This window comes from Puma concolor, chromosome E3 (genome assembly GCF_028749965.1).
Source record: "Puma concolor isolate L17-30 chromosome E3, mPumCon1.1.hap2, whole genome shotgun sequence".
NCBI lineage: Eukaryota > Metazoa > Chordata > Mammalia > Carnivora > Felidae > Puma > Puma concolor.
Window position 1 is genome coordinate 20,977,872 of NC_141682.1, and position 11,321 is coordinate 20,989,192.

An 11,321-nucleotide genomic window follows, 5' to 3' on the forward strand; every position below is an offset into this window, starting at 1 on the left:
AAAGGAGACAGGAGGAGGTGGTCAGGGGACGGTGGTGAGCTCATGGTGGCCACTCTGTGCCCGAGCGGTCTGTGGCCTCCACACCGAGGGCTCAGCATGCAGCAGCACCTACAACTTTGCCTCTGTGTGCCCTCTGTCACCCTCTGAGACAGGAGAGCAGGGCAGCAATGGGGGTGGGGGCGGCGATGGGCGGACAGGGACCCCCTTGGGCAGGGCTGGGAGGGGCCTGGGTTGTGGGTGCTCTGTTCCCGCTAAGCGATTTTGCTGGGAGGAGAGTGGGGGAGAATGTACTCACGCTCCAGAGGAAGGGCCTCAGCAGTCCAGACACGCGATGCCCTTGAACCCAGAACCGCTAACTCCTGAAACCTAGCAAACCATCTGTGATCTGCCTCGACTTCTAAGCAGATGCTATGGGTCCATTGTTTTCGGTTTTTTGGTTTTTGTTTTGGTCAAGAATACTTCATCTAGGGGCTCCCGGGTGGCTCAGTTGGTTAAGCGTCTGACTCTTGACTTCAGCTCAGGTCGTGATCTTGCAGTCTGTGAGACTGAGCCTCGTGTCGGGCTCTGTGCTGGCATCTCGGAACCTACCTGGGTTCTCTCTCTCTCCCTCTCTCTGCCCCTCCCCCACTCACTCTGTCTCGGTCGCTCTCAAAATAAATAAAGTTAAAAAAGCCGTTTTCACGTAATCCACATGACCCTTCTATCCATGTATGACATAGAGGGTATCGTTCCCATTTTCCACATGAAGAAACTCAGGCTCCAAAATTGTAAGCATTTTCCCCCAGATCACCAGCCTGGAGGTAACAGAGTTGGTAGCTAAGCCCTCCTGTCAACACGGCTCTTTAGTGCGTCTGAGTTTGTCTCTGTAACCTCGGCCGGGAACACACACACGAACCTCACCTCCTTTCAGCCTCTCCAGACACTTTTTATTGTCTCTGGTGCCCCCTCAGCTTTCCTTCTGGTACCTAGTGGATGTCTTCGTGACTGTTCTGACCTCCGCCCCTCCGTGGACACGCTCCCTCCCCAGGGTTTTCACGGTCAGCCCCCCGGGGAAGGGCTTTATGGTCCTGAGAAGGGGCAGGCAAGCGTCCTCAGCCCTCCCACCCGTCCAGGAGACTTTTGCTAAACGGCTCAGAGCTGTCTCATCCCAGCCATGCTTGGCTGGGTTGGTTTCTGTCACCGTTAAGCATTGACCATGGCATTGTCCTGCCATAGGAAGCAGTCCCAACCATCTCAACCGAGAAGGTGTCTGGGCTCCTTTCTCGCCTCTACCTCCTTGGAGATGCACATCGAGACAGGGACGGGGCCTCAGGGAGCCCCGTCCGGAGCCTCTCTGGCTCTCGCAGGCAGCACATCTTGCAGAGCTTGGTAGGGATCCGGCTCCCCAGGGTCGTGGTTTCCCGTCGATGGTGCTTCCTTCGGCTGGCTCCCGACGCGGACGGTCCCAGCCGCGGCTGGTGCTTGCTTCTCCTGAGCTCATCACGGTTGGTGTTGACTGTAGACGGTGCTCACCACTTCGCACGGTTTCTCCATGGGAGGTTCTGACATCAGATGGTTCTAAAACAGAGCTGGCATTTGCTGCTGACCGCGACCGTCCCCACTGATGAGTTTTGGCTGGCGATCCCGCAGTGACGGTTCTCCATACAGACGGTTTTGCCATTGACGGATCCTGTTAGAGGTGGCTCATCGCTGGGGCTCGCAGTGGAGGGTAGACCCAGCCCCCCAGGATCCTGCTGCAGCTTCAGAGTAGACGGTCGTGCCGTTGATCGCTGACGGTCACTGCAGGTGGTGCTTACCTTTCACAGTTCTTGCTACACGTCACCCTGCCGCCGACAGTCGTTGCTACAAACGGGGCTCTCCACCCAAGGTTCAGACGCACTGGGTGCTTTTTAAAGGCGTCTGCTTGGCCGTAACCGCTCTGGGTAAAGTCCAGGCTTGCTGGGGGTTCACGTCCAGTTTTCAAGACCCTAGTGGCCGGTGAGCCTTCTCATGCAGGCACGCACGTCTGGGCAGGCTGCTCGCCCTCGGTGGCCTGGCTTTGGCCTTGCCCCCGACCTTGGTCGCTGGCCTTGGCCTTGCCTCCGGCCCCGTCCTCCTGCAGACTGGTGTTACTTTTCACCCCGGTCTGCACGCCGCCGTCCTCCCGCGTGCCCTGGCGGCTGCTGGCCTGGCTGGAGGGAAGGCTGCTGGTGGAACTGAACAGCCCGCTACTCACCTGGTAGTTGAGGGCGCTGCTGCCCAGACTGATGAAGCTCATGCTGGTCGGGCTGCTGGCCCCGCTGCCGCTGCCGCTGCTGGGCAGGCTGGTGTCGCTCTTCCCCTCCAGCCTGGTCTGCTCTGTGCGCCCGGCTGGCTCCTTATCTGGCTGGGGGAGTAGACGGCACACAGCTGGCTGCTCTGGGCGCTGTCTGTCTGGGTGTTGAGACTTCTGTGCAACCTCACGATGTGTCTCCTGGCCACCAGGCTGACCTCGCTGTTCTCCTCATCCCCCGCATACCCGCTGTCCAACAGGCTGGTGTCACTGTCCCTGCATGTCCCCAGGCTGGACTGTCGCAGGCTCAGCAAGTCGCTCTCCCTTCTCCACGCGTTTCCCAGGTTGCTGCCCAGAAGTCTCAGGGGCCCCTGAGTGGCTCCTGCGTCATGGTGTGGCCACGCGGGTGACTGGGGCTCTAAGCTGGGGGATGGGAGGCCTGGAGCTTGGTCCTGAGCATTCCAAGCAGCAGACTCCCCTGTTGTACCCTGGAGGAAAGTGAGGGACAGATGATCTGGTTTATCCAGGGGGAGGGGACCCTGGGAGGCCTCTGAATGGTGGGTGTGGTTTGTCTGGGGGAGAGGCAGTTCAATTTATAAGGTGGCCTTTCAAAGGGCAGTGTTCTGATTGGCTGGCCTGGTTCCCATGGTGATGGGTCTATGAGGCGGGGTGGGTGTGGGAGGGAGGACAATGCTGTCCTGGCACCAGTTACATCAGTGGCTGGGGCTGGAGGTGGGTAGAAAAAGGACTTATGGCCAGAGAGAGGCAAGGACCACCTTCCTGGGGACATTTCCTACGGGGCCTGTGGCCCCTGCTTTGCCATATCATGACATCTGGGTGTGCCTCCTGGCTGAGCCCCTTCTGAGCTGCATTTCTTTAGGATGTCATTGGTCACTGGTCCCACATCACACCCTACCCCTTCATCACCTCGAGGTGCGGTCATGTTGGCTGTTTTCTTATTTGGAGCTCTTACCTGCCACAGGGACTTTGCACTGGCAAAAAAAGAAAAAAAGTTTCTGCCTGGAATGTTCTTCCCTCAGCCCCTTGGCCTTCAAGCCTCAGCTAAAGTGTCCCTGGCCTCTACAAGAACACCCCTCTGTTATTCTCTATGTCACTTTCTAACTTATGTGCTTTATGGCATTAAGTGCAATTTGCAAGTCTTTCGATGTGTCGGTTCCTTATTGCTGGTTCCCTCTGCTCGAATATCTTTGCAAGGGCAGAGATTTTGTTTCCTTATTCTCTTGGGGAGGCTAGGACCTGTGGCCCTGGTGAGTTGGGAGCTGCTGGAGACTCGTCAGCAGTGATGAGCAGACCGGAGTTGGAGCAGGCCGCTGCATGGGGGGATGTCCGGTGGGCAGGGTGGGACAAGGAGCTGGGTGGGGCCAGTGCAGGAATCCGGGAGTGACAGGGAGGGCCCGGACCATTGAGTGGCCGCAGAGCTGGGAGATCCTGGGTGTATCTAGAAGGCAGGACTCAGGGCTTGCTGAGGGGCCGTATCTGGGGGCTCGAGGAAGAGCAGGGTCAAGGCCAGCTGCGGGGTCCACGAGCCTCTGGGTCAGGGGCAGGATGGCCTTCTAGAAACGGCACGGCCTCCTTCTGAAGCATGCCGAATGGCATGCACCGTGGTAAGGGCTGTGAGGAAGGGCAGAGCCTAGTGTCTCAGAGGTGAGATCAGCGTGGGTTCGAGCCTCAGCTCGTCTGCTTCGGAGCCGTGCTTAGAGATGCCCCAAATGGGTGGTGGTGATTAAACCCTCCACAAACATTAGTGGAAGAGAAATGAATGCTAAGTGTTCTGTTAGACCCTCTACAGACAGCCGGGCAGTCCCTCCTTGCTGGGCCTCACAGTCGAGAGTTGGGGGGACACACAGGCTCATTTCCGACAGAAGTGCTGTGGGGAAAATAAAATGGGGAGGCGGGGGGACGGTAGGCTGGACGGTGCTCCATGAATAGAGTGACTGCCCCTCTCCATCTTGGGACTCTGGCCTGCTGTGGTTCCACTCCCGTGTCCTCCCCCCGGGTGACATCCCGTGACCACCTCAACCTCTCTGAACCTCAGCTCCCCCAGCCGGGCGGACAGGAAACACCCAGGCTAGGGTCTGCCCCTAGGTTCACCGTGGCAGCGCTGTCCGACCTCATGGAACCTTCTATTCAAGACAGTATAGGTGTTTGCATGAAAAAAAAAATACACAAGTGTATGTGCATACGTACATATGTATGCATATATACATAAGTACGTATGTGTACGGATGCAAATACATTCACAGTATGTTTATATATGAATACAGAAGAATATGCATACGTGAGTGCACACAAGAATATATATCCACATGCGTATATGCATATGTAAGCATATCCACATGAAGACATATGCAAATATATATAAACATGCACACACTTTTTGGAAACCACAAACCCTCCGGCTCTCAGCATCACCCTCCAGGGTGCCCACTGGCCCCCAACGTTCCCCCTGGCGAGCTCTCTTATCCCAGAGCCTCCCCTGGGACCCTGCGATGGACACCGTGTTCTCTTTGCTGGAGGCCCCATTGTCTGGCTGCGTCTGGCCAACGACCCGTGTTTGTTCACTCTGGAGCGCCCCTGTGTGCTCACCGGGCAGTGGGGTGAGTGTGCTCCCCTGAGAGGCACAGCCCAGCGCAGGCCGCGGCACTGGGAACTCCTGGGCCCGGTGCCAGGCTGTAGAATGACCGGATATGGAGGACGTGTTGCACCCCGGGCACCTAGCTAGACGCTGGCATGCACTGTCTCGTTGAAGCTCACTCCATCCTTAGCCTGCCCCGAAGCCTGGCCCCTGACTGCCTGATTGGGCTGCCAGGCAGGCAGTGCTTGTCCCGGGGGTAGTGAGAGGCATTCCTGGGGGCCAGAGGTGGTGGGTACCTCCCTTCTCAGGTGCACTTGGCACTTGAGCAGGTGGTTCCAGGGATGGACCTGGGTCCCTGATGACAGGACCTTGGACTTTCTACCTTCTGCAGGGAGCAAGACGAAGCTTAGCCGTGGCCTGGAGGGGTGAACTGTTCCAAAAGAAGGAAATTCTTCCTCCGAGTTGCATTCTGCCCCACCCCCAGCTGTTAAAATTATTTAGCACATATGAAAGAAAGAAAGAAAGAAAGAAAGAAAGAAAGAAAGAAAGAAAGAAAGAGAGAGAGAAAGAAAGGAAGGAAGGAAGGAAGGAAGGAAGGAAGGAAGGAAGAGGAAGGAAAGAAAGAAGAGAGAGAGAGAAAGGGGAAGGAAAGAAAGAAAGAAAAAGAAAGAAAGAAAGAAAGATAAAGGAAGGAAGGAAGGAAGGAAGAGGAAGGAAAGAAAGAAGAGAGAAAGAAAGAAAAAGGAAAGAGAAAGAAAGAAAGGAAAAGGAAAGAAGGAAGGAAGGAAGGAAGGAAGGAAGGAAGGAAGGAAGGAAGAAGAAGACATTACAGGGGCTCTTGGATGGTTCAGTTGGTTAAGCATCTGACTTTTGATTTTGGCTCAGGTCATGATCTTGGGGTTGTGAGATCAAGCCCTGTGTCGGGCTCCATGCTGAATGAGAAGCCTGCTTGGGATTCTCTCTCTCACCTTCTCCCGCCCCTCCCCCCGCCCAACTCTCTCTCACTATAAAACAAAGAAAAAAGAAGAGATTACTGATAAACCTCCAAACCCATCTACCCGTCCCCATTCTCTCTCCGTGGCAGTCCAGAATCTCACGCTCATCATTGAATCTGACGCACGTCTCTGTACTTGGGGGTAGAAGAGGACGTACCCCTAAGCCAACATGGAATTGTGTCGCATGCTATCAATCTTGATATAAATGGCGTTCTTGATGTGTGCTTTTCCAACTTACGCTCAACACCAGTGCGACTCCTCTGTGCTGTGTCGCAGCTCAAGTTCACTTCCAGTACTGTAGGGTATCCTATTGATGAGCGTCGTGATTCGTCCATTCTAACTGGTGAGCATTTAGGTTACTTCCCCCTTTTCCCTTGCAAGAGGCGTGCCTTTAAGTGTCTCTGACATGATGTTTCCCCTGCAAATTTCTGAGAAGTGTCCTCCCAGACTAAGAAAGCTTCCAATCATTTTAATTGCACGTAATGAACAGAACAGACACTTCTCCTCAACAGTCGGGCCTCATCTTCCATCTGAATGTTTCTATGAGGTTCCGCTTAGGGATGGGATGAATCACTGGGGCATCTGTGGCCTGCATTATTGGGCCATAAAACATGGCCCTTACGAATGTTCAGCTTTAGCTGAAGATGAGGTCACAGGGCTGCCCCCTTGGGCGGGGATGAGGGGTGGGGGACAGCAGGAAGCGGGGACGCTGAGGTGGCCGAAAGCGGGTGATCCTCTCTCAGGGCTCGTCATCCAGCTCCCGTTAGCTGTGGCAAGACCCCATCTTGTGGTCTTCATTGTGGACTCAGCGTGTGGAGGACGGGGTGGGGGGGAGGGCGGAGGAGAAGCAGCCTGAGGATGAGGAGGGGCAAGAATATTCCCTAGAGCAAGTATGAGAACCGCACAGCAAAGTAACCAGCAAGCTCTCAGAGATCTGAGTTCAAATCCGCGCAATGCTGCTTATCAGCTGTGTGATCTCTGGCGACTTACCTAACCTTTCTGTCTCAGTTTGGGTTCCCTCAAGAGCAGCCTTAAGGCCTGGGCTTGGATCCAGTAGTTTATTTGTGGGGGGGGGGGGTCCCAAGAAGCCCCGTGAAGAGGTGGGGCTGCAAGACAGGGAAGGCAGGGAAGCCAGTAATGGGGGCGTTCCAGAGAATGTGGGAGTCGGCTTGGGCCTCTCAGAGGCTGAATGGAGCACATCTCAGGGGCCTGGGGGGTTAGCCACGGGCTCCCTGAGCAAACCCCTGTGATGCCTGAGGAGCCCTGAGGCAGAGGAGGGCAGAGGGAGACGGAGCACAGGAGCACGCTGGGGGGAGAAGCCGTCACTCAGTACTGTCCGCGTCCGGACGGAGGCTGACAACCCTGGAGGGCCAACAGGACCTGGGTGGGGCTGTCACTGGAGCCTGCTAGAGTTGCCTCGTCTGCGGGGTCATGGCCCCTCAGGCCGTGGCGAGGATTCAGTGAGGCCAGTAAGCGCTCAGCAAGCCCGAAGTACCCGGAGCCTGGAGACCCTATGTCTCACGCTCTGGGGGCTTCAGGCTGTGGGGCGTGGAGAGGTCAAGGCCCCCAGAGTGGATGCCAAGTGTCTGTCCACCTTGTCTGCCTCAGGTGGCACACAAGTACTGACCCGGGGTGGAATCTCAGGAGACCACCAGAGGGAGACCAGCGCCCCGCCAGGCAAGGCGGAAAGGGGTCCCTACCGGTCAGCCGAGGCCACCCTGAGCACAGAACACGCAGGGCGGTAAGCAGTCTGTGGGAATTACTGTCTCCGTTCAGCACGTGACTGAGGGGGTTTCTGGGATGGGAGACCTTCCTGAACGGTCCCGAGCAACCTGAGGCGGCCGTCCTAACCCGAGCTGGAGTCCTATGTAGTCAAAATGACCCCTGAAAACCCGCTTCACCTGTCAGGCCCACAGGTTTGTGAAGACATTCCTCCCCGGACCTTCTGAGGCACGCACACTCCAGCTTGGGAACCGTCTGGTGAGACCCAGGGTCGTGGGCAGTGCGTTCTCAGATGCCCGGGCTGGCCTGCCAGGCCCGTGGGCCCCAAACTACCAGCAAGTCCTTGGTGGTGTGGGCTCTGGGGTCAGACAGACATGGACCCCCCACCCCCCCACCCCAGGCCCTGTCTCCTCCCGGCTGCCATGTCAGGTTATCCAAGCCTCCTCAAGCCGGTTTCCTCTTTTGAGAAAGGGGGCCAGTAAATGCTGGCTTTCGATATCCTCGAGGTCAGGGAGCGTGTCAGGGAGGTCAGGGAGGTTTTGACCCTGCTGAGCCCTCGGGCTGCCGAACGCACAAACGTAAAGCATCCAGAGCAGTGACTGATGCTTGGGAAGTTCACGAGGTTTAATCACCCCTAGTATCCTGTGGTGACGCAAAACCTTTATCATCAACGTAAGGCAAGCTGGAGTCGCTCATTTTGGGGGTGGGTTAAATGAGAGGGTAGGGTTATATCTTAGCCAGGTGCTGAGTCCTAAAGCCAGAAGGAGGCTGAACGGGCGCTGGGTGGGATTCTGGTGCTGGGGTGGGGAACCCTGGCAGACGAAGTGCTTATTAAGTGCCAAGTTACAGATGAGGACGCTGAGTCTCAGTGAGCAGAAGGAGACCTCCGAAGGCCACCATGGCTGGCACACAGCAGCCAGATCTTCTGGCTCCCGGTCTAGTCTACTCTGAGGGGCACCCGAGCGGAACAGGTTTGCAGATAGGGACACGGGTTCTCCGACAGGGGAAAGCGGTGCCTGAGCCATGGACCAAGCGGGGGGGGGGGGGGCAGCGCTTGAGGGAGAAGCCACTTGTGTCACGGAAGGGCCGGTGTGGGACACCGTGGGAGCTGTGTGCTCAGGGACACAAGGAGTGGCAGCATGGCAGAGCGGGACTGGGAGGGCCGCGCCAGCCTCCGCCCCCCCCACCCCGGGCACACTGGACGTGTGACCCTAGGCACCTCAGTTTCCCTGTTTGTAAAGGGAGGCCACACTATCAACTGCCTCTCTCTCTGGGCTTTTGGGGTGCAGGTGGGGAGCCCCCCTCTCCAAGCTCCCGGTGGAGAAAACATTGCCGGGGTACTTAACCATCACCCAGTCTGCAGATGGGGCCCTGGCTGCCTGCCCTGTGTCTCTGCGGGGCTTCGGGATTAACCCCCAACCGGTCGCTCCCGGGCAGAGGGCACCAGCAAGGGGCTTGGTTGGCCCTGAGTTAGCACAGCCAGGGCCGTCCTTGGAAAGAGGCCACTGCTGAAGGGTCAGCTTCCTTTTCACCAAATTATTCCTCCACGTTCACAGAGTGGAGGAATTATTGGCAGAAAATGAGGATATAAAACCCCGCTAGAGCCGAGCACCTTTTAGGGGCACTGAATTCTGAGAGCTTGGAAGCATTCCAGCAGATTGGTTCATTTTTAATGGTCTAGGACTGTAGTTCATCTGTTTAATTCAAACGAGGTGACATAATATCTTTCATTTGGACTTATTACCAGCACGGTGGTGATTCGGCTCCCAGCATTCTCCAGGCAGGATATTCTGTCATTACCGCACATTTTCTTTTTCTGGCCAAATTGAAAGTCCGCGGGAAGGGCTGCAGCCTTGGAAAGGAGAGATCAACCGAGAATAGGTCACATCGGGTATTAAGGAATGAAAATGAATTCATTCTTTCCTCCGTTGAATAAGCAGCTGTACTTGCGTCTCTGTGATCCATGAAATAGGCTGTCAGGAAAATTGGAAATGGGCTGCGTTTGAACTTCACCCGCCAACTCTGCCCTGTCACCTTGGAGACTGGTACTGCGGCCAGGGCAGGGGCAGGGGCAAGAGGGGGCGCTCACTTCTATGGGGCACCCACCATATGCCAGACGCCTGGCTTCAGTGGTCCCAGAGGGGGACCCCCCTGAGTATCCCCATTCTGTAGATGAGGACAACAAGGCTCAGAAAGATCCAGGGACTTGCCTGAGGTCACTGAGGCACAGAAGGAGCACAGACCCTGGGTCTGAGGTGCCCAACATTACGGACTTGAACTTGGCCCGGAGAACCTCAAAACCTCGCTTCCCCGGGCAGGCTGCTCAACAGCAGGTGTCCGCTTCCCCCATGATGGAAACATGCGCGGCGGGGGTTACGTGAGGGAATGAACACGGTGAACTTGGCGTGGGGCTCCCTGCAGAGTGATAGCTCCCAAACGTCTTTGTTATTATGGGCTTTCGCCTTTACATGCCTCAGATGATGGAGCACTAAGAAGGGAGCCTGGAAAGCAAGTGACCTGCCCTAAGGCCTAGTGCGGGTGGGTCACGGGGCTGCAAGCTGGCCTTGGAGTGACCCAACAGTCCCTGTTCCTTCTGCTACACTGGGTAGTAGAAAGTCTGGGGCGGGGAGGGGGTTTTGAGATGTTTATAATGGAAATACCCCCCATCTGGCTTTATCTCCCTCCAGAAGACCCTTCCCCAGCCCTCTGTACTTGACTCAGTTATTGTGTTCCTCGTTTGTCTTGCACGCAGCCTGGGATTTGTGTGAGGGGGGCGATTTGATCAGCTCGCTGTTGTACCCCCAATGCCTAGAACCCGGGCTGGGGATGGGTAGGGTGGGTGAGGCAGGTCCTCCAAGTACAGGCTGAGAATCCTCTCTGTGATTAAAATTTTGATATTTTGTTCATCGTAGATGCTTTTGCATTCGTTTTTGTTTTTAATAATATTGCATAAAAATTTTGGTTATCTTGATTGCTGAGTTTTTTTTTTCAGTCACTCTCCTAAGTTTAGCCCCTGAGTTGAGTTCCTCACTTGCCTCACCCTGGTCCCAGCTCTGCCTAGAATGGTGTCTGTCACCTCCTTATATTCAATAAAGATGTATAGAATGATTGATGTCCTATTAGGTCTCCAGACATTTTCTAGGTCCCCGGAGAAGTCTTCAGTGGGTGTTCCAGGCTCTTCCAGACATTTCCTGGATCCCTGGAGAAGTGTTCCTGTGGGTGTTCCAGGCTCTTTGTATCTGAAGGAAGCGAGAGCCCCAAAGGGAACTTTTACTTGGCTCCAGAATCTGGGGAACAGCTGAGATTTTCTGCTCCCGGTGAGAATAAAGGCGTGTCTCTTCCAGGATCTGATTGCGGAACCAATGGGAGCCCGGACCTCGGCAGCTGCCCAATGGCAGAACGGAATGCAAGAAATCCACGGGGCTCTGGAAACCTAGGCAGAATGGCGTGCCTTCATTAGGGACCACCGCACCTTTTCCCCTCCTGGATGTTTCTTGCAATGAAAAGCCACATCGAGTCGCGCTGACGCTCGTTAGCGTAATGAGATCTGGCTTTGCGGTGCTGCTAACCCCCTTCTCTCATCTGGAGCACCTCTGGGCTGAACCATTGCGTGGTCTGCTGTGATACCTGATGCTCCATTTCGATGAAATAGCGGATCTTGCCTCTACCTTTGGCTTTATTTCCCACCAAAGCTGAGGTTCCGTCGAGATGCATTTTTCTAATTAAGGCAGGAGTAAGAAATAACCTCCTATATAAT

The 11,321-nt window shown here is 55.6% G+C and overlaps 1 protein-coding gene across 1 annotated transcript; it reads right to left on the reverse strand.

Annotated features, from left to right (window-relative positions):
* Positions 1–904: 904 nt before the first annotated feature.
* On the reverse strand, positions 905–3,056 carry CE3H16orf82 (chromosome E3 C16orf82 homolog). The gene is given in 4 exon segments (XM_086692645.1): positions 905–2,355; positions 2,357–2,793; positions 2,795–2,827; positions 2,829–3,056. Coding segments are annotated over 4 exon segments (831 nt in total). The 5' UTR covers positions 3,042–3,056; the 3' UTR covers positions 905–2,207.
* Positions 3,057–11,321: the final 8,265 nt, after the last annotated feature.